Source organism: Hyla sarda, chromosome 2 (genome assembly GCF_029499605.1).
Source record: "Hyla sarda isolate aHylSar1 chromosome 2, aHylSar1.hap1, whole genome shotgun sequence".
Classification (NCBI taxonomy): domain Eukaryota; kingdom Metazoa; phylum Chordata; class Amphibia; order Anura; family Hylidae; genus Hyla; species Hyla sarda.
Window position 1 is genome coordinate 182,816,209 of NC_079190.1, and position 26,331 is coordinate 182,842,539.

Sequence of the window (26,331 nt, forward strand, 5' to 3'; positions counted from 1 at the left end):
CCTGCTGAACGATTTCAGCAGGCATCCGGCTCCGGTCCCCAACCGGCTAGCGGTGGGGGCCGGAATTCCCACGGGCGTATGGATACGCCCTCGGTCCTTAAGGACTCGGGATGCAGGGCGTATCCATACGCCCTATGTCCTGAAGAGGTTAAGGACACAGCAGGTTTTCACCTTAGACGCATCAAATAGAAATTTTTGCGCCCCATGCATGAAAATGGGACGAAGTGGTGCACAAAGGTAATAGAAACATATTACACAGTTTTACAACTTTGTATTATGGGCTCAAAATCGAAAGAAATCATGTGGAAATACCCTTTTACAGTGGCTCTTGCTACTCTTAGACTGTCTTGTTTTATTGGGTTATTACAAGTGCCTAAAAAATAAATAAATAAATGAGTATTAAAACATATGGATTAATATATAAGGCTTCTTTCACACTACAAAATCCTCCGTTTTTAAACATCCGTAGGAAGATCCGTGTGAAAATCAGCTGAAAACGGCAGTAACAAAATTCTATACGTCCGTTAGAAAATCCCATTATAGTCTATTATTGATAACGGACGTTAGTTTGTTATGAAAGATAGTTACGGAAGAAATAATTCATGAACTATTTCTTCCGTAACTGTCTTCCGTAACAAACTAACGTCCCTTATCAATAACGGACTATAAAGGATTCATACGGATAGGGATTTTCTAACGGACGTATAGAGTTTTGTTACTGCTGTTTTCAGCTGATTTTCACACGGATCTTCCTACGGATGTTTGATTTTGTAGTGTGAAAGCAGCCTAAGTGATTTATGCATTTCATACTACATATACCACATTTATGCAATCAATGATCTTCTTGTGAAATCTTTTACCACCTAACCATGATATTTATCTTTTCAGTTTTAGAGATGTTGCGCCTGGCCATTTTGAGCCAATAAGCAGTGCAATTTTTGTTGTCCAGTTTGCCTAGTGTTCCAGTACATTAGTGTGTATAGGTTAGGGTGCTTTCACACCACATTTTCAGCCTATGGCTGCCGGATCCGGCTGGGGGAGGGGAAAATCGTGCGTTCCCGTACCCCAGCCGGACCGGCGCTGAAATCCATGGACTTTAATGAGTCAACCAGAGTCACCGTTTGACTCCGGTCGGCTCACTTCTGCCCCATATCCGGTTTTGTGACTGGACCTAAAACCGTAGTATACTGCGGTTTTAGGTCCGGTCAGAAAACCAGATACGGGTCGGAAATGAGCCGACCGGAGTTAAACGGTGACTCTGGTCAACTCATTAAAGTCAATAGATTTTGGCAACGGTCCTCCTCCACCAGCTGGATCCGGCAGCTGTAGGCTGAAAACGTGGTGTAAAGGCACCCTTGCTTTATAGGGTCTGATTTTTTTTTTTTTTTTTTTTGTTTACCCTCCATAATTTTGCTTCTGTATAGATCCTGCAACTTTTAATGGGCACTGTCAGATCCAAAAACTTTTTAATGTGCTACTGATGAAAATTGAAGACCTTTTGTAATATGATTGTTTAAAATATTTTGAATATTTAATAAAGAAAACTACTGCTTAAAATCCCACTACTTACCGTATTTATCGGCGTATAACACGCATTTTTTAGGCCCCTGCATCGTTGCTATGCGCTCCACGGCGCAATGACTAGTGACGTCACTTGTCATTACGTCTCGCAGCGCATAGCAACGACGCAGGGGACGCACACCGGAGGCCTGAAGCAGCGCGGACCCGACCCCGGCAACAGGTAATTATACAACCGGGGATGGGGGAGGCAACAGCTGGCGCCGCTTCTCTCCCCCTGGCTATCGGCATCGGCAATGGGGCAGCGGCACCGATAGCCAGGGGGAGAGAAGGGGCGGCTGCAGGGCTCTAGACCCCAGGAAAGGCAGGGGGAGAGAAGCGGGCAGCGACCGCCTCTTTCCCCCTGCCTTTCCTGGGGGCTTCTGCGGGGTCAGAAACAGTGTATCGGGGTATACACATGCACACACACGCACACTCATTTTACCAAGGATATTTGGGTAAAAAACTTTTTTTACCCAAATATCCTTGGTAAAATGAGGGTGCGTGTTATAGGCCGGTGCGTGGTATACCCCGATAAATACGGTACTTACTGGGAAACTAACCACTCCTGCGTTAGCTTGTCCATGAGTCATGGACAAGAGATGACTCATGGACAAGGCTCCATGAGCAGACACACCAATCACCTCCCACCACCACATTGGAGGGACACGCCGCCTTTCCCTGATAGGATTTCTAATACTGTGAGCTAATAATAAGAGGTATTTTGTTTATAATAAATATAGGTGATAGAGACATAAAAACTAGATGCTGAGTAAAAAAATTTTTTTTCCTTTTTCTGTGGGATCTAACGGGTACTCTTTAAGAACTTATAGACATACCAGTTTCTCTCAAACAACAATACTATATCTAGATAAATATGTTTATACATGTCAATGTAAAGGACGTGTTATGTTTTTTTTTTTTTTTTTTTTTATATGGATGATCTGGTTATCAATAGTTTAATTTATTTAATGTATTTATTTTTAATTTTTTTCAGTGATATCCATGGTGCTCAAAGTCCTAGGGGTGCAGGAAACATTCCACTACAAGACCAGCACTTAGCACTTGCCATTCTACTAGAGCTTGCTGTGCAGAGAGGCACTCTAAGGTCAGTATGTTTTGTAAGATTGTTCTTTTCTATTTCAAAAATATTTATATTTGTGTAAAAGAAACTTGTACAAGGGAAAGATCTAGGGTATGTTCACACTGAGGAATTGGAGAGGAATTTCCACGAGTAATTCTGCTCGCTTTTTCCTCTCCAAATCATTCAGCAGTGAAAACCCCCATAGAGTTGTACAGAATTTCTGCCCATCAGTTCACACTGAGGAATTTCCTCAAGCAGAATTCTGACGAAGTATGTTCCGCTTGAAGAAAGAACATGTTCTTTCTTTCAGGCGGAATCAGCGTTGTTCTCCCATAGAGATCAGTGTTGTTGTTTTTTTCAGTCAGAAGCATTTCCACACGGAATTCGTGCGGAATTTCCGCATGGGGAAAAAAAGAGTAAAATACATATATTACGCCCACTCTCCAACCTGCATTTCCGCATTTGCCAGAGAACACCAAGATGGGCAAATTCGCCACTGGCGCCCTGTGCTCTTCACAAATGAAAGCAGGTTGACACTGGGCACATGTGACAGTCTGGAGACGCTGTGGAAAACATTCTGCTGCCTGCCTTCAGCATGACCGGTTTGGCAGTGGGTCAGTAATGGTGTGGAGTGGCATTTCGTTGGGGGGGCACAAAGCACTCAATGTGCTTGCCAGAGGTAGCCTGACTGGCATTAGGTACCGAGATGAGATCCTCAGACCCCTTTTGAGACCATATGCTGGTGTGGTTGGCCCTGGGTTCCTCCTAAGGGTGCGTTCACACTGAGCAAATGAAGAGGAATTCACGCTGAAAAATGTACGTGCTGAGAAAAGAATTTTCTTTTTGCGTGAAATTTGCACAGAATTTGCGCGCGGAAATAGGGGAGAAAGAAGTGAAGGGTTTTTCAGCCATTTTCGCCCGAAAACTATGTCGGGTGGTATTTTTTTTCACCATTGACTTCTATTGATTTCTGCTAGCTGATTCCGCTTGAAGAATGAACATGCTCTTTCTTCAAGCGGAACGGAATTCAGAATCGGAATTCCGATAGCAGAATTTCTGCAGTGTGAACAGGACAGCGGATAAAACATTAAAGCCAATGGGCAGAGGAGCTGTGAATTAATTTGGAGCTGAGAATTCAAGAGGAATTACTCAAGTAAATTCCTCTTGAATTACTCAGTGTGAACGCACCCTAATGCAAGACAATGCTAGACCTCATGTGGCTGGAGTGTGTCAGCAGTTCCTGCAAGAGGAAGACATTGATGCTATGGACTGGCCCTGCCCATTCCCCAGACCTGAATCCCTTTTGAGCACATCTGGGACATGATGCCTCACTCCATCCACTAACACCACGTTGCACCACAGACTGTCCAGGAGTTGGCAGATGTTTTAGTCCAGGTCTGGCAGGACATCCATCAGGAGACCATCCACCACCTCATCAGGAGCATGCCCAGGTGTTGTAGGGAGGTCATACGGGCACGTGGAGGCCACACACACACACTACTGAGTTGTTTTGACTTGTTTTAAGGACATTACATCAAAGTTGGATCAGCCTGTAGTGTGGTTTTCCACTTTGATTTTGAGTGTGACTCCATATCCAAACCTCCTTGGTATGATACATTTTATTGTTATATTATATATTTATTTGTTGTCAGCACATTCAACTATGTAAAGACAAAAGTAGGGATCGACAAATATTGATTTTTTTTATAGCAGATACCGATAACCTGTGAACTTTCAGGTCGATAACTTATACAGATATTCCGTGCATTTTAATTTTGGGGCATTTTAAAGCAGGGCTCTGTGCACTGAGGGCAGGCGTGGCTCCTGTGCACTGAGGGCAGGCGTGGCTCCTGTGCACTGAGGGCAGGCGTGGCTCCTGTGCACTGAGGGCAGGCGTGTCCCCGTACGGTGGCACAGTGAACTCAGACGTGGCGCTGCTGCGCTTAGACGTGAGGTCACGTCACCCCCACGGTTACGTGACCTCACATCTAAAAGCAGCACTGCAACGCCGGAGTTCAAAGCGCCTCTCCCAGGCAGCTACTGCGGTTCTCGTACAGGGCTGCCATGGCTGTGTGGGAGATGCAAAACAGCAGCCAGCAGCACCATTGCCCGGGCCCTGGTGTCGCTGGCAAGACGCATTATCGGCAAGGTTAGATGGTGATACCGATAACTAACAAAATCGTGAATATCAGCCAATAATATCGGCCAATCCAATAATCTGTCGATCCCTAGACAAAAGTATTTCATACGATTAGTTCATTAATTCAGATCTAGGATGTGTTATCTTAGTGTTCCCTTTATTTTTTTGAGCAGTGTAGAATTCTAGGTAAGTGTCTTTTTTTTGCTAATGCACAGTATCATGTTATTCTGCACAATGGCAACCTGTTACCTACCCACAGCCTTTAGTGGAGTTATCAGCTTGTCTTGTATTCACAAGGTCATGAATGTTACCGTTTTATTACAATATGGCTCAAAGAAAGAGGACGAAGTATGCTTGGGAATAAACCTGTACTTGGGAGTATTTGTATGTTTTATGCTTCCCAAGTGCCATTGCAAAACCTAATATGTGTTTGACGGAGGAGCTGTAGATCTGTATGGTTGTTACAATAAAGTTTCCTTTTTTATTTATTTTATTTAAGTGTTTTATTTGCATTTTTTTTTTCTTCTAGCGAAATGTTATCTGCTGCTATGCTGCTACTTCAACTCTGGGACAATGGAACAAGGGAAACTGATAATGAGAGGTCAGCCCAGGGAACCAGTGCACCTCTCCTCCCTTTACTACATCGCTTCCAGAGTATTGTGTGCAATAAAGATGTTCATAACCTGGAAAAAGAGATTCAGGTATGCTTTTACATACTTCTGTACAGATATTCTGTATAAGATCTAGCGAGACAGTAGAGCAACTGACAGGATAACTAACATTCTTTCACTTGGCTTTTAAGTAAAAAGAAGTAGCGCGCGCGTGTGTTTTATATTTATTTATTTTTTACTTCTAGGTGCTCTCATGTCCTTTAAGTCCAAATGAGAACTTCTTGCGATATCTGATATTGCCTCAGGACAATGAGCTGGCTATTGACTTGAGGCAAACTGCTGTTGTCATTATGGCACATCTAGACCGACTGGCTGCGCCGTGCATGCCTCCACAGTGCAGCTCGCCAACCTCACATAAGGTATGCTGGTGCTATGGACAATATTCTGTTTTCTTTTAGCAATTTGTATATAAAAAAATGTAAGTAAAAACTGATCGCATAGCATTCTTCGATTCAAAATAATACATTATCTTACATGCTTCTACTCTCTGAACCACTGGAATATCTGCTATATAGCTTTGGATGAACCTGTGTAGACAACATCCAAAGGAATTGGGCTCTCTTTGCGCTCACACTTCTGCTTGCACTTAAGAAAAATGTAATATACTTTAGTATTGTCTCAGGAAGTAAGCATAGCTGTTTGAGATTTCTGTTTCTGTTAAGTGTATCATGATGATGGGTAAAAGGTCACAGACTACAGATTTCTTTGTAAGTGGGATTTCCAGCAAGAATATTTTTCACTATTGTACAATCCTGGAGGGCATGTTTATTTCAAGAAGGCATTGAAAGGAGCAATGCTCAAATACATTTCTTTCAGTATGATACTGTATTAATTGCAATACTCAGCTTAACTCCTTAAAATATTAGATTTTGAATTTTTTTTCCTTCTCATCTAAGAGCCATAAATTCTCCTTTTGTTTATTTTTCCATCTACATTAGGACCTGTTTTTTGTGGGACCGTTTTTACGCTATTTACTGTATAGTTAAATTAACAAGTTATCTTTATTTCTCAGGTCTGTTTGTATAGGTTGTACAATGTTTTCCGATTTAATAAATTACAGCGGTCAGACTCCCCGCGATCAGACACTTATCCCTTGTCCTGTGGATAAGTGTCTTATTAGTTCAGTTCCCTGGAGTACCCGCTTTAAAACTGTCTGTGTGTCTCTCTCTCTCTCACTGTGTGGCTGGCTCTGTCTGTGGCGCTGGCTGGCTCTGTCTGTGGCGCTGGCTGGCTCTGTCTGTGGCGCTGGCTGGCTCTGTCTGTGGCGCTGGCTGGCTCTGTCTGTGGCGCTGGCTGGCTCTGTCTGTGGCGCTGGCTGGCTCTGTCTGTGGCGCTGGCTGGCTCTGTCTGTGGCGCTGGCTGGCTCTGTCTGTGGCGCTGGCTGGCTCTGTCTGTGGCGCTGGCTGGCTCTGTCTGTGGCGCTGGCTGGCTCTGTCTGTGGCGCTGGCTGGCTCTGTCTGTGGCGCTGGCTGGCTCTGTCTGTGGCGCTGGCTGGCTCTGTCTGTGGCGCTGGCTGGCTCTGTCTGTGGCGCTGGCTGGCTCTGTCTGTGGCGCTGGCTGGCTCTGTCTGTGGCGCTGGCTGGCTCTGTCTGTGGCGCTGGCTGGCTCTGTCTGTGGCGCTGGCTGGCTCTGTCTGTAGCGCTGGCTGGCTCTGTCTGTGGCGCTGGCTGGCTCTGTCTGTCTGTGGCGCTGGCTGGCTCTGTCTGTCTGTGGCGCTGGCTGGCTCTGTCTGTGGCGCTGGCTGGCTCTGTCTGTCTGTGGCGCTGGCTGGCTCTGTCTGTGGCGCTGGCTGGCTCTGTCTGTGGCGCTGGCTGGCTCTGTCTGTGGCGCTGGCTGGCTCTGTCTGTGGCGCTGGCTGGCTCTGTCTGTGGCGCTGGCTGGCTCTGTCTGTGGCGCTGGCTGGCTCTGTCTGTGGCGCTGGCTGGCTCTGTCTGTGGCGCTGGCTGGCTGGCTCTGTCTGTGGCGCTGGCTGGCTGGCTCTGTCTGTGGCGCTGGCTGGCTGGCTCTGTCTGTGGCGCTGGCTGGCTGGCTCTGTCTGTGGCGCTGGCTGGCTGGCTCTGTCTGTGGCGCTGGCTGGCTGGCTGGCTCTGTCTGTGGCGCTGGCTGGCTGGCTCTGTCTGTGGCGCTGGCTGGCTGGCTCTGTCTGTGGCGCTGGCTGGCTCTGTCTGTGGCGCTGGCTGGCTGGCTCTGTCTGTGGCGCTGGCTGGCTGGCTCTGTCTGTGGCGCTGGCTGTCTGGCTCTGTCTGTGGCGCTGGCTGTCTGGCTCTGTCTGTGGCGCTGGCTGGCTGGCTCTGTCTGTGGCGCTGGCTGGCTGGCTCTGTCTGTGGCGCTGGCTGGCTGGCTCTGTCTGTGGCGCTGGCTGGCTGGCTCTGTCTGTGGCGCTGGCTGGCTGGCTCTGTCTGTGGCGCTGGCTGGCTCTGTCTGTGGCGCTGGCTGGCTGGCTCTGTCTGTGGCGCTGGCTGGCTGGCTCTGTCTGTGGCGCTGGCTGGCTGGCTCTGTCTGTGGCGCTGGCTGGCTGGCTCTGTCTGTGGCGCTGGCTGGCTGGCTCTGTCTGTGGCGCTGGCTGGCTGGCTCTGTCTGTGGCGCTGGCTGGCTGGCTCTGTCTGTGGCGCTGGCTGGCTGGCTCTGTCTGTGGCGCTGGCTGGCTGGCTCTGTCTGTGTGGCTGGCAGGCTGGCTCTGTCTGTGTGGCTGGCTGGCTCTGGCTGTGGCTGGCTGGCTGGCTGTGGCTCTCTGGCTGTGGCTGGCTGGCTGTGGCTCTCTGGCTGTGGCTCGCTGGCTGGCTGTGGCTCTCTGGCTGTGGCTGGCTGTGGCTCGCTGGCTGTGGCTCTCTGGCTGTGGCTCGCTGGCTGGCTGTGGCTGGCTGGCTGTGGCTCGCTCGCTGGCTGGCTGTGGCTCGCTGGCTGGCTGTGGCTGGCTGGCTGTGGCTCGCTCGCTGGCTGTGGCTCGCTGGCTGGCTGGCTGTGGCTCGCTGGCTGGCTGGCTGTGGCTCTCTGGCTGTGGCTCGCTGGCTGGCTGGCTGTGGCTCTCTGGCTGTGGCTCGCTGGCTGGCTGTGGCTCTCTGGCTGTGGCTCGCTGGCTGGCTGTGGCTCTCTGGCTGTGGCTCGCTGGCTGGCTGTGGCTCTCTGGCTGTGGCTCGCTGGCTGGCTGGCTGTGGCTCTCTGGCTGTGGCTGGCTGGCTGTGGCTCTGGCTGTGGCTCTCTGGCTTGCTGTGGCTGTGGCTCGCTGGCTGGCTGTGGCTCTGGCTGTGGCTCGCTGGCTGTGGCTCGCTCGCTGGCTGGCTGTGGCTCGCTCGCTGGCTGTGGCTCTCTGTGGCTCGCTGGCTGGCTGTGGCGCTCTGTGGCTCGCTGGCTGGCTGTGGCTCGCTGGCTGGCTGGCTGTGGCTCTCTGGCTGTGGCTCTCTGTTTAAATCGTGAACGTGGGTTATTCACTCTAATGTTTTATTTTATATAGCTTATAGTAGCTTGTGGGGCTGCTTCAGCTTTCCTTCAAACAAGTCAGGTGGCAACCCTTTTAAGCCACATGGGAGTACAGTTAGACTAGAAAAAGCCGGAATTTGATGTTATAAATGCAGGATGGGAATTGTGGTGTACTATCACCATGAGCGGCAGTCAAGGCAGTGTCCTACTCTTGCTGTGCTAAGGAGGGGCACTCTGGGAGCAGTGTGATAGAAAGTTGATTGCACATGTTTAGTCTGTAGGATTAGTTTTATACTGGTTCTATGGGGAAAATGTATCTGCGATCAGGGGATAAATTTTCCTACATGGGACTACTCCTTTAACCCCTTGGGGACCGAGACCATTTTGACCTTATGGACCAGAGCATTTTTTGCAATTCTGACCACTGTCACTTTAAGCATTAATAATTCTGGGATGCTTGTACTTATGAATTTGATTACAAGATAGTTTTTTCGGGACATATTTTACTTTGTTACTGGTAAATTTTTACTTTCTTGGTGAAAAATTTGAAAATTTCATGAAAAAATATGAAAATTTTGCATTTTTATAACTTTGAGGCTCTCTGCTTGTAAGAAAAATAAACATACCAAATTATATATTGATTCACATATACAACCTGTCTACTTTGTTGGCATCATAAAGTTGCCATGTTTTTACTTTTTGAAGTCATCAGAGGACTTCAAAGTTCAGCAGCAATTTTTCAAGTAAATTTCTAAATCTGCATTTTTCAGGGACCAATTCAGTTTTGAGGGTGAATTTGAGGGTCTTTTTATTAGAAATACCCCATAATGAAAACTGCACCCCTCAACGTATTCAAAATGACATTCAGAAAATGTGTTAACCCTTTAGGTGTTTCACAAGAATAGCAGCAAAGTGAAGGAGAAAATTCAAAATCTTCATTTTTTACACTGGCATGTTCCTGTAGACCCATATTTTTTATTTTTACAAGGGGTTAAAGGAGAAAAAGCCACCAAAATATGTAACCCAATTTCTCTCAAGTAAGGAAATACCTCAAATGTGTATGTAAAGTGTTCGGCGGGCGCAATAGAGGGCTCAGAAGGTTAGGAGCGACAATGGGATTTTGGAGAGCAAATTTGGCTGAAATAGTTTTTGGAGGGCATGTCCCACTTAGGAAGCTCCTATGGTCCCAGAACAGTGAAAAACACCCCACATGGCACACTATTTGGGAAACTACACCCCTTAAGGAACATAACAAGTGGTACAGTGAGCCTTAACACCCCACAGGTATTTGACGAATTTTCAATAAAGTTGGACGTGAAAATGAATAGTGTAAGGGTAACTGTGTAGTGTTTTACTCTTTTATTTAGGGTTAGTGTAGTGTTTTTAGCGTACATTCACTTGGGCGGGGGTTTACATTGAGTTTCCAGCTGCAGCAGAAAATTTGCCACATCTCAAACTTGAAGGAGGAAACTTGCTGTAAACCCCCACCTGTGTGAATGTACCCTGTACATTCACGTGGGGGGTGGGGAAACTACAACTCCCAGCATGCACTGACAGACCATGCATGCTGGGAGTTGTAGTTATGCAACAGCTAGAGGCACACTGGTTGGGATTGGGAAACACTGAGTTAGGTAACAGACTACCGCAGTATGCTGGGAGTTATAGTTTTGCAACAGCAGGAAGCACACGGGTTGGAAAACACTGAGTTAGGAAACAGACAATGTTTCCCAACCAGTATGCCTCCAGTTGTTGCAATACTACAACTCCCAGCATGCCCAGACAGACGAAGGGCATGTTTGGGAGTAGTAGTTATGCAACAACTGGAGGAGAACAGTTTGGAGACCACTGTGTAGTGGTCTCCAAACTGTATTCCTTCAGATGTTGCAAGGCTTCAACTCCACGCATGCCCAGACTGCCCAGGCATGCCGGAAGTTTTAGTTAGGCAAAATCTGGCCCTTCAGATGTTGCCAAACTACAACTCCCAGCCACTCTACTTCCAGATGTTGCAAAACTACAACTCCCAGCATGCTGAGACTTTCCAGGCATGCTGGGAGTTGTAGTTCTGCAACATCTGAAGGGCCAGATGTTACAGAACTGTTTGGGCATGCTGGGAGTTGTAGTTTTAAAACTCCTAGAAGAAGCAGTGAAGATCACTTTATGGCAATCTTTACTGCTGCATCTGGGACACCGCCGCCGCTGCCTCCATTTGCCTGCCTCCTCCTGTCAGTCACCGGTCCCTGGTTCCTGCATGAAGCCAGGTAACTCCCACCGCATCCACGGCCCCCGCACATTGCCCTTTCACCCCCGCCCTGCGATTCGCCGGTCCGTCCTGATCGGCCAATCGCAGGGGATAGAAGGAGGTGGCTGAATGATTTCAGCAGGCCTCCCGTTCCGATCCCCGTCCTGCTAGCGACGGGGATCGAAATTCCCACGGTCGTATAGGTACACCCTTGGTCCTTAAGTACCAGGGCGCAAGGGTGTACCTAACACATCTTTGTAGATACCATTGACTGTTATTGAGTCTGCTGTATTTTCTAACAAATGTAGAAACTGTGCCTTTCCTATGCTTAGATTGAAAAGCTTGACACTCTATATTTATTGCCTACATTTAGGCTTGATATTGTAACATACAAAGTATTACAGCAATTCTTCCCTTTTTGTTTCTTAGGGCTCCTTGCAGGAGGTGATCAGTTGGGGTCTTTTGGGTTGGAAGTACTACGCAAATGTGAATGGCCCGATACAATGTGAAGCTCTTGCTACTCTTGGTGTTACACAAATAGCCTGTGCTGAAAAGTGTTTTTTGATACTTTCCAGAAATGGCAAAGTTTACACCCAAACGTACAATAATAATACACTGGTAAGTAGAGTGGTGAAGTAGGGAGTTTATGATGAAATGTATTTTATTCCTGCTGTTTGTATCTTTCTAGTAACTAGATATTAACAGGATCCATTTTATGTTGTGCATCTGTTATTGATATATTTTTCCTGTCTGAATACGGTTATTGCAGACTTTACTATGGGTTACTGTGGATTCATTACATGTGCATGTTTGTGGAGGAAAGGGGGAGAGTGCAGCAAAATATACATGTATATGGCATCTGGAGGGTAAGATAAGGGTTCAGACACATGCTGATGGTTTTGTTTAAGATAACAGGGATTTAGCTATGCTTACATATGAGAAGCTTGATGCCACCATAAAACTACATGAGAGAGGCTTCATACCACCATAAGACTACATAGGAGAGGCTTCATACCACCAGATAACTTCATGGAAGATGCCTGATGGCTCTATATAACTGTGGGAGATGCTTGTTACCGTCACCTAACTACATGGGAGAGACTTGTCTGGTCCTTGTTTTCCTGATAGGAGGGGACAGTTCACAGCTCCATAGATTTTTATTAACAACATAAAGTAAGAAACTGCCTCTCCTTTGGTGAATGATATCAGGAATCACATGTCGTGACCAATGCCCTTAGCTGCTGTGGGTCTCGCTCTCGTTCTGACAGATAATATGCACTCTGGGGGAGATTTATCATTGCTTTTAGAGCATTTTTTTTTTGTTTTATGTTTAGGCGCAGTTCAGACGCAAGCAGCATATTTTGCGACTTTTTATGCTCCTTTTGATATAGACAGTTTTAATCTTTTTGCCTACCCGTAGAACTTTCTCGTTTTGACCATGCAGTGGTCACGTATTTATCATTTGCGACTTTTGTCAAAAGTTATTTTGTGTGTTTTTAGGCGCAAAGCTACACCACCTACCAGTAGGCGTGAGAATAATTTCTACCTTCCACAATTCAACCTTTAACCTCTTGTAGACGACAGCATCCCACTCCCCTTCTATGACGCGCTTAGGAGCTGCCACCAGGACCCATCTCTAATGCCAGATAGCACCGATCACGGTGATACCCGGCTTTAACCCCTTAGACACCACAATCAAATTTGATTGTAGCGTCTAAAATGCAAGTAAAATGTCCCGGCAGCTCTGTGAAATTAAGTAAAAACACCCAACCTGCCAAATTCAGGATCCGGGAAAGTGTCTACTTCCCTCTGTCACAAGTGTCTAGAAAAAGTGTATGTGGTCGAGCTTTTCCCACCACAGCAGAGCTGCGCAAAATTCATCATCCTTCTGCACCTTCTTGATAAATAAGATGCACGCTAGTCAAACCCACCACCCAAATAAACGTGGGAAAATAGCTCTACCGTACACATTCTTTGATAAATCTGGACCTCTGTATTTGGTATCTGTCTGTATCTTCTCTCTAGCTATCTATCTATGTTGTGTTTTCTTCTTTTACCAGGGACCACAGCTTGTGCAGGGTCTTTCCTCCCGAAATATTGTGAAGATTGCAGCTCATTCTGATGGGCAGCATTATCTGGCCTTATCTGCGACAAGTGAACTATTTTCATGGGGTTGTGGTGATGGTGGAAGACTAGGTCATGGAGACACTGTGTAAGATTTACTGTATAGTTTTATTATTATTCTGATAAACCTCTTTAAATTAATACATATTTTATGCTGATGCCTAATCCTGTCCTTATTATTCTGTTTAGTTCATTGGAAGAGCCTAAGCTCATTTCTGCCCTGTGTGGAAAGCAGTCTGGGAAGCAGGTTGTTCACATTGCCTGTGGCAGCACTTATAGTGCAGCGATCACTGCTGATGGAGAGCTATACACCTGGGGCCGAGGAAACTATGGAAGACTGGGACATGGTGTGTGTTTAGCATTTTACATGTGTTGGTATTAGAAAAACATGTCTGATAAACTGTGATAAAAAAAGTGTTATCGAAGGTCGAGTCCAACCGCGATCTCCTGTAAGGGTCCCTAGCTCAGCTTCTGTGTTTTACTTTTTGAACACAGCATGTCAACTGGTCCAAACATGACCCCTCTATTCATCTCTATGGAAGCGCATGTTTTGACCAGCTGAAGTGCTGGGTACGAAACGCGTTCTAACAATGCAGAGCTGGGGCCCCATACAGGAGGTCAGACACTTATCCACTATCCTGCGGACATCTTTAATATGCCATGTGTGTAAAAATAATACAGATGCAATGGTTCTGCTTCTAGGCTCAAGTGAAGACCAGACTGTTCCAATGTTGGTGACCGGATTAAAAGGACTTAAGGTAGTTGACGTTTCCTGTGGAAGTGGAGATGCTCAGACTCTGGCAGTAACTGAAAATGGTAAATGTCATATATGTTTACCTGAGATTGTTGTAATTTAAATATTTTTATTGTATTGCTTTTACCACATAAAAAACCTACCCATAGGTTATTTAAGTCCTGCTTTTGTAGTGTTAGTTTGAGATACAGAAGATGGCTTGTGAGCCTGGTGGGGACATGGACTGAGGACTGGGGTTACAGTGTGAATATACATATACTACAATAATTGGGTAAATGCAAAGCTGGGAAATGATATATAAAACAATATTAAAAAACAAAAAACCCATATTATTATTCTATAGTTAATCCTAGCCAAACCAAAGATCAGGGACTTCTCTTGAAGGTTTCATAAAACCAAATACTTATTTCATAAAAAAAAAAAAAAAAAGTTAAAGAGAGAAAAATGAACCATAGATAAAGAACATAGTCTATGAAACTGATTTTTAAATGATATGTTATGTGAAAAATTGATACGCTCCGATACACACACACACATATAGAGACAATGTGCATTTACAGTTAAAGGACAAAGTCCAGATCTGCGTTCCTCTTATTATTTATACCTTTAGTGACAACACATGAATAAATAAAAACATGGAAGCAATGGTAGTGTCTCCCCTACATGTCTTGATGGGTTGTTATCCAGGGTACGCAAGACTATATATAGGCTAATTCTTAGATCAGTTCTTGCACTCAACTGGTTCTTTCCTGGGATCTCATTGGACAGCTGTATTATAGTAATAGGGAGGTACATTGAGAAGGCTTCCTCCAACCATGATGTGGTGCTTTAATCTCTGCAGTCTCCTACAGCTACAGTCGGAGTAGAGTGCTGTGCAATAGGTTTCTAATATAGGTCCTAAAAGAATAAAATAACTTTTTTTTTTTTTTTAAGGTCAAGTCTGGTCATGGGGAGATGGAGATTATGGAAAGCTGGGTAGAGGAGGCAGCGATGGCTGTAAAACTCCAAAGTTGATTGAGAAACTTCAAGACCTGGACATAGTGAAAGTTCGCTGTGGCAGCCAATTTTCCGTTGCTATCACCAAAGATGGACAGGTCTATTCCTGGGGCAAAGGTGACAATCAGAGGCTTGGACATGGGACAGAAGAACATGTTCGATATCCCAAACTACTTGATGGATTGCAGGGTGAGTGCTTACAGATGGTAATAATAGTAAATATCTAGTTTATGTATTATTAATACATAACGCTTTAACTGGCAGGTGACAAATGTGCCCACTAAGCAGCAGTATATTTCAGCCAGAGGGTGGTCCTGGTCATCTCCAGGCTGTCAGCACATTACAGTGAGCGCCTTTGACAATACTGGTTTGCTGAGAGCTCAGAGGTGGACATATCTCCATGCACTCTGTGCTGTCTTTTTGATGTTGGTAGTCTACGTAGCAGGCACACCTAGTACCTTCCACTTTGTTCATGTCACCCTCGGTATCTAATGCTTGCGATTTAAAGATTCCACCCAATTAGAAATTATTCATGGCAGTCACCAACTACACTCCAAGATTCATTTTTATGCTACAGCCACAAGATGGAGTATAGCCTTAAAATATACCGCATGAAAGATAAAAAGTTTGTCGGCACTGCTCAATGTCCGATGCAGCTGTTAGCATGCTAAGCAGTCAACAACACAGAATTATTCTTTCCACGAAGAAAGGAAGCTTCATGGCACTTGCCAAACTCCCCCCCGAGATTACGTAATTGGACAATGGTCATAAGATCCTATGGCCATTTCACACATAATCTACAATTTGTTCAAGGCCACAACAAAAAACAGAGCGAGTACGAAATGTCCGTAAGCTGAACTCTGTATCTCATGACCATTGCCCAATCAAGGAATCTCAGGGTGAAGTTTAAGTGCCATAAATCAACTTTTTCTGGATAGAATTACTTTATGCTTAGTGTGCTGATGGTTGGACAAAGCAGTGCACAATGAAACATTTAATTCTTGATGTGGTATATTTTAAAGAGGTTTCTTATCATCTAAATATACGTTTTCTTAGTACCCACCTCAAGTGGCTATAAAGTGGCACTGTGTGACCGATCACTTGGTTGCCAAGTCAATAACCATTTGAATGTGTTTGCACCCAAGATCAAACTTGTGTTTAATGACCAATTCTACTAATCAGTGAAGGGTCTTTACACTGTACATATCGGCCCAGATTTATCAAACTATATGAGAGAAAAAGTAGAGGGATTTTCCCATAGCAACCAATCACAGCTCAGCTTTCACTTTACCAGAGCTCGTTAGCTGAGCTGTGATTGGTTGTTATGGAAAAATCACTCTACTTTTTCTCTCACACAGTTTAATAAATCTGGGCCATCATGTCTATAATTGATAGATATAAACTGTTCTGTACTCTGTGTCTTTTAAAAGTTTTAATTTTTTTGTGTGCGTTTTTCCCAGGCAAGAAAGTGGTTGATGTAGCAGTGGGCTCCACACATTGCCTGGCACTGACTGAATCTGGAGAGGTATACAGCTGGGGTAGCAATGATCAGTGCCAGCACTTTGACACCTTGCGTATTGCAAAGCCTGAACCTTCTGCACTACCTGGACTGGACTGTAAACATATAGTGGGAATTGCATGTGGACCTGCTCAGGTATGTGTATCTGAACTTGTGTTTCTAGTTAAAAAAAATGTATCCTGTGTTGTATTTTAGAGGAAAGAGGTACTTCACAGTCAATGGATTCTAGCATTTGAGATGGTCAATGACTTTTTCCTGTCACCTGTCCATATGCTTCTTGTTGTGTCTTATCTGACATAGTGCAAGTAGACTTATCATTCTGCTATTAATCTTCTAGCACGTGCACTTGCTTAGCTATTTTGTGGCCGAGGCGGGACTAAGCTGGGGCCGCTAATGGCCTGAGGGCAGGTGCATGTGCTGACCCTGAACAGAGGAGGTGCTACGCACTGGTCTTAAGTGTGTTTCTCTGACATGTCGTAGCATTTCAAAGTGAAGGGCACATAAGTAAACAGAACTGTCAGAAGTCCCAGTTTTGTGCTGCCCATGGCTTTTGAAGTGATGACTTCCGTTTGCACTATAAGACAAGAACATTTTTCTTTTTGGACAACTTTGTTTGGTAGCAGTATAGCCACTAGATGTCAGCTCATGTAAAAATACAATCCTTTGTAATTTTGCTTTGCGTTGAGAAAACACAACATACTAAACGCTATTTTTAATAAATTTAAAAAAAATCTCTATTTAAATAATTTTTTTTACAAACTACAAATTTAGTGTGATAAACCAGAATTTATAATTTTAATTTTATTTTTATTTTAAAGGATTAATTACATAACCAACAAAAAGTTGTAATTCATGTCCTCTTAGATTGTTTCTTGTTTTTATAGAGCTTTGCCTGGTCTTCATGTTCAGAGTGGTCCATTGGTCTTCGTGTGCCTTTTGTGGTAGACGTGTGCTCCATGACCTTTGAACAGCTTGATCTCCTTCTACGCCAAGTCACTGAAGGGATGGATGGCAGCTCAGACTGGCCACCTCCACAAGAGAAGGAATGTATGGCTGTAGCGACCCTTAACCTTCTTCGGTTGCAGGTAACACTTATTTGGTGACTTTTATACATTTTGCTATTATGTAAGCAGATATGAATTCTGAATATTTCTTTCAGCTGCATGCTGCCATTAGCCATCAAGTAGATCCTGAGTGTCTTGGCCTTGGTCTTGGAAGTTCTCTGCTGAACAGTTTGAAACAGACAGTGGTTACCTTGGCTAGTAATGCTGGCGTGCTGAACACTGTCCAGTCAGCTGCTCAAGCAGTTCTACAGAGTGGATGGTCTGTTCTCCTGCCAACAGCTGAAGAAAGAGCCAGAGCTCTGTCAGCCTTATTACCAAATGCGGGTATGTTTTTAATCACCTTAAATCTATAGCTATAAGCCTACGCTGTTTAAGTGAGTTGTCCAATCTGGATATGCTTTCTGTATGAACTTTAAGGACGTATGGACATCAAAGTTAGGTCCACCAGTACAGGGCAAACAAATGGCCACATGCAGCACTTACTGATGATAACCGGTTAGGGGTTAGTGAAATTTTTGGGTGGGGTTGGATACTTATCCCCTATCCTGCGGATAACTTAAATAAAAGTGAAATACACTGCTCAAAAAATATAAAGGGAACACTTAAACAGCACATTGTAACTCCAGTCAATCACACTTCTGTTAAATCACACTGTCCACTCAGGAAGCAACACTGATTGACAATCAATTTCACATGCTGTTGTGCAAATCTAACAGACAACAGGTGGAAATTATAGGCAATTAGCACAGACTACTTCTCAGTTCCTATGCTTCCTGGCTGATGTTTTGGTCACTTTTGAATGCTAGCGGTGCTTTCACTCTATTGGTAGCCTGAGACTGAGTCTACAACCCACACAAGTGGCTCAGGTAGTGCAGCTCATCCAGGATGGAACATCAATGCGAGCTGTGGCAAGAAGTTTTAGCGTAGTGTCCAGAGCAACTGCCCTGCAGGACATTTGGCAAATTCGCCACTGGCGCCCAGTGCTCTTCACAGATGAAAGCAGGTTCACACTGAGCACATGTGACAGACGTGACAGAGTCTGGAGACTCCGTGGAGAACGTTCTGCTGCTTGCAACATCTTCCAGCATGACTGGTTTGGCGGTGGGTCAGTAATGGTGTGGGGTGGCATTTCTTTGGGGGGGCCAAACAGCCCTCCATGTGCTTTTCAGAGGTAACCTGACTGCCACTAGGTACCGAGATGAGAGGCTCAGACCCCTTGAGATACCATATGCTGGTGCGGTTGGCCCCGGGTTCCTCCTAATGCAAGACAATGCTAGACCTGAATCCGATTGAGCACATCTGGGACATCATGTCTCGCTCCATCCACCAATGCCACGTTACACCACAGACCTCCAGAATGCCACGTTACACCACAGACCACAGAAGCGCTGCCTTCGGCAATCTCCGGCTCTGCCATTGAGATGTATTGAGGGGGCGTGTCGGCCGCCGCTTCGTGCGGGGGTCGACACCCGCTATCTCGGCGGAGAGCCGGGGCCCCGTACAGAGAGATCGCGGGGGGCCCCAGCGTTCCGACCCCCCGCGATCTCAAACTTATCCCCTATCCTTAGGATAGGGGATACGTTTTTCACCACTGGACTACCCCTTTAAGGACATTACATCAAAGTTGGATCAGCCTGTAGTGTGGTTTTCCACTTAGATTTTGAGTGTGACTCCATATCCAGACCTCCATGGGTTGATAAATTTGATTTCCATTGATAATTTTTGTGTAATTTTGTTGTCAGCACATTCAACTATGTACAAATATACAAGTGCTACCTAGGGGAGATAAGTTATAGCTGCCGATTATAGATATATGGTTCCCTGTATACCATATAAAAGTGTAAAGCATATAAGGTGTATATAATATAATAATCAGTGCAATAGTCTGCAATTTACCTTGGTATAGCAGTCAATGAGTCAGCTTGAGAGTCGGTAAAGTGCAACAGACTGAAAGATATATATAAAATATATGAATGACCAATGCTCGAGGGATGTGAGTATTCAATAATTGGTAGATACCTGTATCTCCTTGATATTGCATTTATCCAGTAAGTGGCAGCTTGAGTACAGTAAAGTGCTCTGTGCTGCAGTGTAATTGAATAGAACTAAATGATAAGATTCAGGTGAAATAAATTGTATTAATACATAGATATATGTTGGTTTGCTATTAGTAAATCAGTACGGTGTTCTGGTACTTATAACAGCAGTAATATATAGATACTTGTCCCTAGGTGCAATGCTCTGCATCCATTTTCATAAAAGTACCTGTGAACCTTGGGAATAATTTCTCCCGATAGGTTGATCTGCAAAAAAAGCATCCACAGTGTCACTGGTGAAGTGCAGGGATATGGTCTGTAGGGGAGGATGGGAGACAGTCCCGGCCGGCGGCGTCTCTGCCGTTCCGTATCCCGCTGGTATCCGGGTAATTTGTGGTCTCTGCTAGTGACGTCACTACAGGTAGCAGAGGAGGACAAAAATCCATTCAACTATGTAAAGACGGAAGTATTTCATACGATTAGTTCATTCAGATCTAAGATGTGTTATCTTTAGTGTTCAATTTATATTTTTGAGCAGTGTATATAAAAATGTAATGGATGGGGTTTGTACTGGTTATGATATTCTAATATGCTGTGCATGTTCTGCCTGCAAAATCCAGATGGAAAATCCAGTGTTTCTGCACTGCTTGACTATATCCATAATCTGCAGCAGCTGTGCTTTACCATGTTTGTTAGTGCCCTCTGCTGGTCAACAGTGGAAAATATTTAAAAGTATGACATTTTTTCATTACTGACAAATAAAAAACAAAACAAAATTCCAAATATATATATATATATATATATATATATATATATATATATATATATATATATATATAATATAATCTTCAGAGAACCTGTGGCCATTCCTTAGCAAATTGCATTATTAAATAGTTTATGATGCCCTGTGCCTTTATTTTTCCAAGATATGAGGGTTTATAGTTTGTCTGACAGTTCACGGAATCGGTCAGATGGCGTGACCTTAGTTTAATAGGAGAGACTATCAGGTAATGGGTGGGAATGGGTGGGATTATACAGTCAGGGGGGGTGTATTAGGCATATATGCCCCTCAGTATACAACATTCACACCCCCTGACTGTATAATCCTGCCCATCACCTGATATTTACAACCATTTTAAAAATTATCTCCCATCTGACTTCCTGAATTGTCGAACAAACTATAAACCCTCCTATCTCAGGAAGGGTGTATAAAGATCCCTATATCAGGGCACCCTAAACTATTTAATGATTATGAAATCTAAAATTTTTAGGTATTGGCCACAAGAAAAAAAAAAAAAACTCAAAAAAACACATTCCCTTTTGTGCAGTGTGTTTTCTGCCTTATCACTTTAAAGGCAATGACCAAAATGTAGAGGTCTGTTATGATGCATATGTAATACCTTAATTTACATAAAGTATGAGTGCATTTTTGACTCCCTATTTCTGTCTGTTTATAACCATATAATCCTTTCACTGGGGAGTCAAAATTACCTTGAATCCATTGCAGTGGTCATTTACCCACTAGGGTTGTACATGGTTTTCATTTAATAGGTCATTTTTAAGGCCACATTAAATCATAGATATGTCTGTGTACAAGCAGTGCTGAAGATCTGCAGTTAAGAGACTCCTTGAGGAATATGATGCAACAGATTTTCTTTGTATTCCACTGAGTGGTTATTGTTTTATTGTTTCAATATTTCGCTCTTATGTTTAGCATCTGGAAATGAAATGACAATAAGTCCCGGGCGACGCTTTATGATTGACCTGTTGGTGAGCAGCTTGATGGCTGATGGAGGATTAGAATGTGCGCTGAACACTGCTATAACATCAGAGATCCAGGTACAGCATTAGCTGCATATTCCCTTGACAAGATTTCGTTGTCTCTAATGCTATTTGTATTGTACTCTAATGGTGCTTCTCATCCTGCCTTTTACCAGACCTCTTTTAGTTCAGACACCACAAGTTTTAAAACGTAGCTTTTATTTTTTTGCCAAGCATAAGAGCAAAAGACATTTGTAGGTTTGGTGTAAAAAGCTCCATTTTATAAAGACATCTAGCCTATTGTAAACTCCTCTATTATTATGTCTGGGTGTTTGCCTTATATCGGAATTAGTTACTGGAAACATATATAATGCCATGTTCACATGGTGGAATATTTTCAAAATGTCCATCCAAAAACACTGGCAGACATTTCGCAAATAACGGATGTCTGCAAAACATGCAGGCGCTAGGACCGCATGGAAATGTGCCGCCAAATTATTCAGCAAGATACCTCTCATATTCCGTTGTGTGAACAGGGACTAAAAGGGATTTCACACAAGCCTAAGGATGCATTGTTACACCCATATTATGCATGACCTAATCATCAGTGTATTGCCCCCAACACCTTAGATCTCTGTCAGGATGATGACCTGTGTTATGTTTTTCAATAGGATATTGAAGCCAAGAAAGAGGCCCAGAAAGAGAAGGAAATAGATGAGCAGGAAGCCAATGTGTCCTCGCTACATAGAAGCAGCACGCCACTGGATAAAGACTTAATAAACACAGGAATCTATGAATCTGCAGGAAAGCAAACCTTACCTTTAGTGCAGCTCATACAGCAATTACTTAGGTAACCTTTTTAGCATTCTTGTGGTGTTATGGAGCTGATAACAGGTAAAAGGTGTTTTCACAAGATTTTCCATTAATCACCTGTATGATTGGCCATTAGTTTATTTGTGGAAAACCACTGTTCTGCAGAGTTGGGTAGGGTGCTATCAACTCTGCCAAGCTGACTCAAAGGGGTACTTCACTGGCCAGCGTTCGGAAGTATATGTTCCGAACGCTGTTTTCACGCTGCGGGGGACGAACCACGTACCTCGTGATATCACGGCCATGCCCCCTCAATGCAAGTCTATGGGAGGGGGCATGACGGCTGCCATGCCCCCTCCCATTGACTTGCATTGAGTGGGCGTGGCCATGACACCACGAGGGGCATGGCCGACACCCACAACGCGAAAACAGCGTTTGGAACATTTACTTCCAAACGCTTGCCAGTGGAGTACCCCTTTAATGATTTATTAGGGAGGTCCCCAGTGGCTTCTCACCATTACCTCCCCCAACTCCCTCTCCTTGTTTGAAGAGATCATGACATTTTGTTTTGTTCTATGTATGTTCCACAAATCCCCTTTAAAACTACTTTGTGATGTCTCTAGGAACATAGCATCTCAGACCATTGCTAAACTGAAAGATATGGCTCGACGCATCTCCTCCAGCATGGATCAGGAGCATTTTAGTAAGGAAAGGTCAGCATCAATGGATCTGTTGCTCCGGTTTCAGAGGTTACTTGTTAGCAAGCTATATCCGGGCACCGTGGTGGACCAATCGGCAAACACCCATGGTATATAGAACAACCTTTTATCTCATGTATCTAGAAGTTATGGTTCAACATTTCTACTCATATATTTTTTTTGTTTTTGCCATTAAGCTCCTGATCTTCTAGGTGTTGGCTCCTTATTGAAGAAATATACTGCTCTTTTGTGCACACACATTGGGGACATACTTCCTGTTGCCACCAACATTGCTTCAACTTCTCATAGGCATTTTGCAGAAGTTTCCCGTATTGTGGCAGGTGATCTTACAGGTAAAGTATTACATCTCTAAGACTTTATGAGAAATCCTTTTACATGTGATGTTTAATGTGAGCTTCTGTCTTTACGTCTACCAGGCGTGCTCCTTCCAGAGCTGGTTGTCTCTGCAGTACTGCTGCTTTGTAAAAATGCATGGCTTATGCAGGAAGCTGGCGCCATCCCTCTTCTGGCCAGTCTTCTGGAACCTCTAGATAGATTTAACCATCTTGCACCTGGCAGGGAACGAGATGACAGCGAGGACTTAGCCTGGCCTGGCATAATGAGTAAGTTTTATTTTTGCTAAATAGATAGATATAACCTTTTCTAAATATATCACTAAATTAAATTTCCCTATTCCCCCTCCCCATCTGTCCCTGACGCTAACTACTCCCTCTCCTCATTCATGTGAACGCGCGCTCCGGAACACGCTGAGCCACGCTTGCCGGCCAAAGTTGGTCGAAATGTGCTGAACGTCAGGTGGGGGGGGGGGGGGGGGGGGTTTAAGTATTCCTGAGCCATATAGGGTGACTCCTAGTGGCCAGTTTTACAAACGTAAAAAAAAAACACATATAACACGATTTTTTTTTAAACTAAAATATATTAGAAACATTATTTTTTTATTTTTTTACATAATCTAGTTAATAATTTTTATGAGTACCCATTTAATATTCAGATGTGTGCATGTGCGACCTAATAGGAATATTTTTGTATACTGCATTTTCTTTTATCCTTCCTGGTTTTAGTTAGTCTTTTTTTCTCTAAAGGTTCATTCTTCAGTGGTCAGAGCTCTAGGAACAATGAGGAAGTTACATTAATACGTAAAGCAGATTTGGAGAATCACAACAAAGATGGAGGGTTCTGGACTGTAATAGATGGAAAAGTCTATGACATCAAGGACTTTCAAGCACAATCGCTACATGCAAATACTATACTTGGTATGATTATTATTTTTTTCAAAAGTAAATGTTTTATTTTTGTGCAAAACAATACAGACAAATCAAAACAGTCACTAATGGGTCATCCATAAGTGGTAAGCAGTGTCACATACAGACTTTCCAAACAGGTAGTGCCAGATAGTACGTATATTCACAGGCATATAACGTGACTACACAGCTAACAGTAATACAGTAGGGGCGAATAGTTTGAGCCAGCAAGGAGTGTTAAACAAAAGTCCCAAGTATGTTATGTGACAGCCATAGTATGAAATGTATGCCCACTTGGTATGATTTTTCTTTAATTTATTTATTTTTGAATATATCTAAATGCCACCTTGTCTGGCATATGGAGTGCCTGGTAATCCCAGCCATAGGCAGTAATACACTGCAATACAGGAGTATTTCAATGCATTGTAAGAGCATTCGGAGAATTAACCCCTTAACGACTACAGACCTAAATGTACGTCCTGGTGTGGAGGTACTTCGCGCACCAGGATGTACATGCCCTATACATGACTGCGAGCATCTGCCAGCGCCACACAACTCCCATCTGTCTGCTAACTGTTGCAAGACTACAAGTCCCAGCATGCCCTTACAGTGAGGACACGCTGAGAGTTGTAGTCTTGTAGCAGCGAGAGCTGAGCGGCGCGGGCGGGAGACAAGGGGGGGGGGGGAGATATCAGTGTCCCCATAAATGAGGGTAGCGGGGAGGCAGTATGAGGAGCCCGGGCGGCTGCACTGTAATGTCAGCCCGGGCTCCTGCCCTGACAGCCAAAGGCTTTGGCTGTCAGGGCATGCTGAGTGTTGTAGTTTTGCAACAGCTGGAGGGCCACAGTTTGCAGACCACTGGTTTGTGGTCTGTAAACTGTAGTCCTCCAGCTGTTGCAAAACTAAACGCCTGAAGGGGACCGGCGAAGACGTTCACTTACCCTTCCGAGGCTCCAGCGACGATCGGTGACGGAGATTGTCGGGCGGCACTGTCGCACGGCGCTGGATCCTACGGAAGCCGGTAAGTTGCCCAAGCCCTAAAACAGGGGGTTTCCCAACCAGGGTGCCTCCAGATGTTGCAAAACTACAACTCCCAGGTTGGGAAACACTGTGCCCGGCCTCCGCCCCACCTTACTGTAAGGGCATGCTGGGAGTTGTAGTCCTGCAGCTAGGGGCAGGGGACAAGCTTGTCACTTGCCCACACATCTCCTGTACCACACAACTACAACTCCCAGCATGTCCTTACTGTAAGGGCATGCTGGCGGTTGTAGTTGTGCGGGGCGGGAGATGTGTGAGCAGGTGATAATAAATGTACTAACCCGTTTTTTCTTTTTTTTTCTTCTCATTTCAGATCCGTGTATCCTGTGGACTCCTTCGGATTCGGTGGACTACTTCGATGACCAGCATTTTTCTTTGTTTGATTTTAATAAAATGGTTAACAAGGGCTTGTGGGGGAGTGTTCTTTGTAATACATTTTTTTTAAAACTTGTGGTGTTTTTCCTTACTTTACTTGACAGGTTTAGTAGTGGAAGCCGTCTTATAGACGGAGTCCATTACTAAGCTGGGCTTAGCGTTAGCCACAAAAACAGCTAGCGCTAACCCCCAATTATTACCCCGGTACCCAACGCCACAGGGATGCTGGGAAGAGCCAGTACCAACAGGCCTGGAGCGTCAAAAATGTCGCTCCTGGGCCTAGGTGGTAACAGGCTGGCGTTATTTAGGCTGGGGAGGGCCAGTAACAATGGTCCTCGCCCACCCTGGTAACGTCAGGCTGTTACTGTTTGGTTGGTATTTGGCTGAGAACAAAAATAGGGGGGGGGGGACCCTATGCGTGTTTTTTTTAAAATAAATAATTAAATATAAAAAATAAAAAAAAACACACAGGCTCCCCCCTATTTTTATTCTCAGCCAAATACCAACCAAACAGTAACAGCCTGACGTTACCAGGGTGGGCGAGGACCATTGTTACTGGCCCTCCCCAGCCTACATAACCCCAGCCTGTTACCGCCTAGGCCCAGGGGCGCCATTTTTGACGCTCCAGGCCTGTTGGTAACGGCTCTTCCCGGCACCCCTGTAGCGTTTGGTACCGGGGTGGTAATTGGGGGTTAGCGCTAGCTGTTTTTGTGGCTAACGCTAAGCCCGGCTTAGTAATGGATTCCGTCTGTAAGACAGCTTCCACTACTTAGCCTGTCCAGTAAA

General features: G+C 44.6%; 1 protein-coding gene across 8 annotated transcripts in view; it reads left to right on the forward strand.

Moving 5' to 3' along the window:
* The window catches only part of HERC2 (HECT and RLD domain containing E3 ubiquitin protein ligase 2), a 224,831-nt gene that overhangs the window by 56,917 nt on the left and 141,583 nt on the right, over positions 1-26,331 (forward strand). For all 8 annotated transcript variants that reach the window (XM_056555877.1, XM_056555882.1, XM_056555880.1 and 5 more), the window contains exons 8-24: positions 2,555-2,665; positions 5,311-5,482; positions 5,638-5,811; positions 11,538-11,726; positions 13,169-13,320; positions 13,422-13,579; positions 13,935-14,048; positions 14,920-15,171; positions 16,443-16,636; positions 17,386-17,586; positions 17,661-17,889; positions 21,316-21,440; positions 22,034-22,212; positions 22,796-22,980; positions 23,068-23,223; positions 23,308-23,493; positions 23,974-24,144. In XM_056555877.1, coding sequence (XP_056411852.1) covers positions 2,555-2,665; positions 5,311-5,482; positions 5,638-5,811; positions 11,538-11,726; positions 13,169-13,320; positions 13,422-13,579; positions 13,935-14,048; positions 14,920-15,171; positions 16,443-16,636; positions 17,386-17,586; positions 17,661-17,889; positions 21,316-21,440; positions 22,034-22,212; positions 22,796-22,980; positions 23,068-23,223; positions 23,308-23,493; positions 23,974-24,144 — 2,948 coding nt within the window. The remainder of the gene's footprint in view (positions 1-2,554; positions 2,666-5,310; positions 5,483-5,637; positions 5,812-11,537; positions 11,727-13,168; positions 13,321-13,421; positions 13,580-13,934; positions 14,049-14,919; positions 15,172-16,442; positions 16,637-17,385; positions 17,587-17,660; positions 17,890-21,315; positions 21,441-22,033; positions 22,213-22,795; positions 22,981-23,067; positions 23,224-23,307; positions 23,494-23,973; positions 24,145-26,331) is intronic.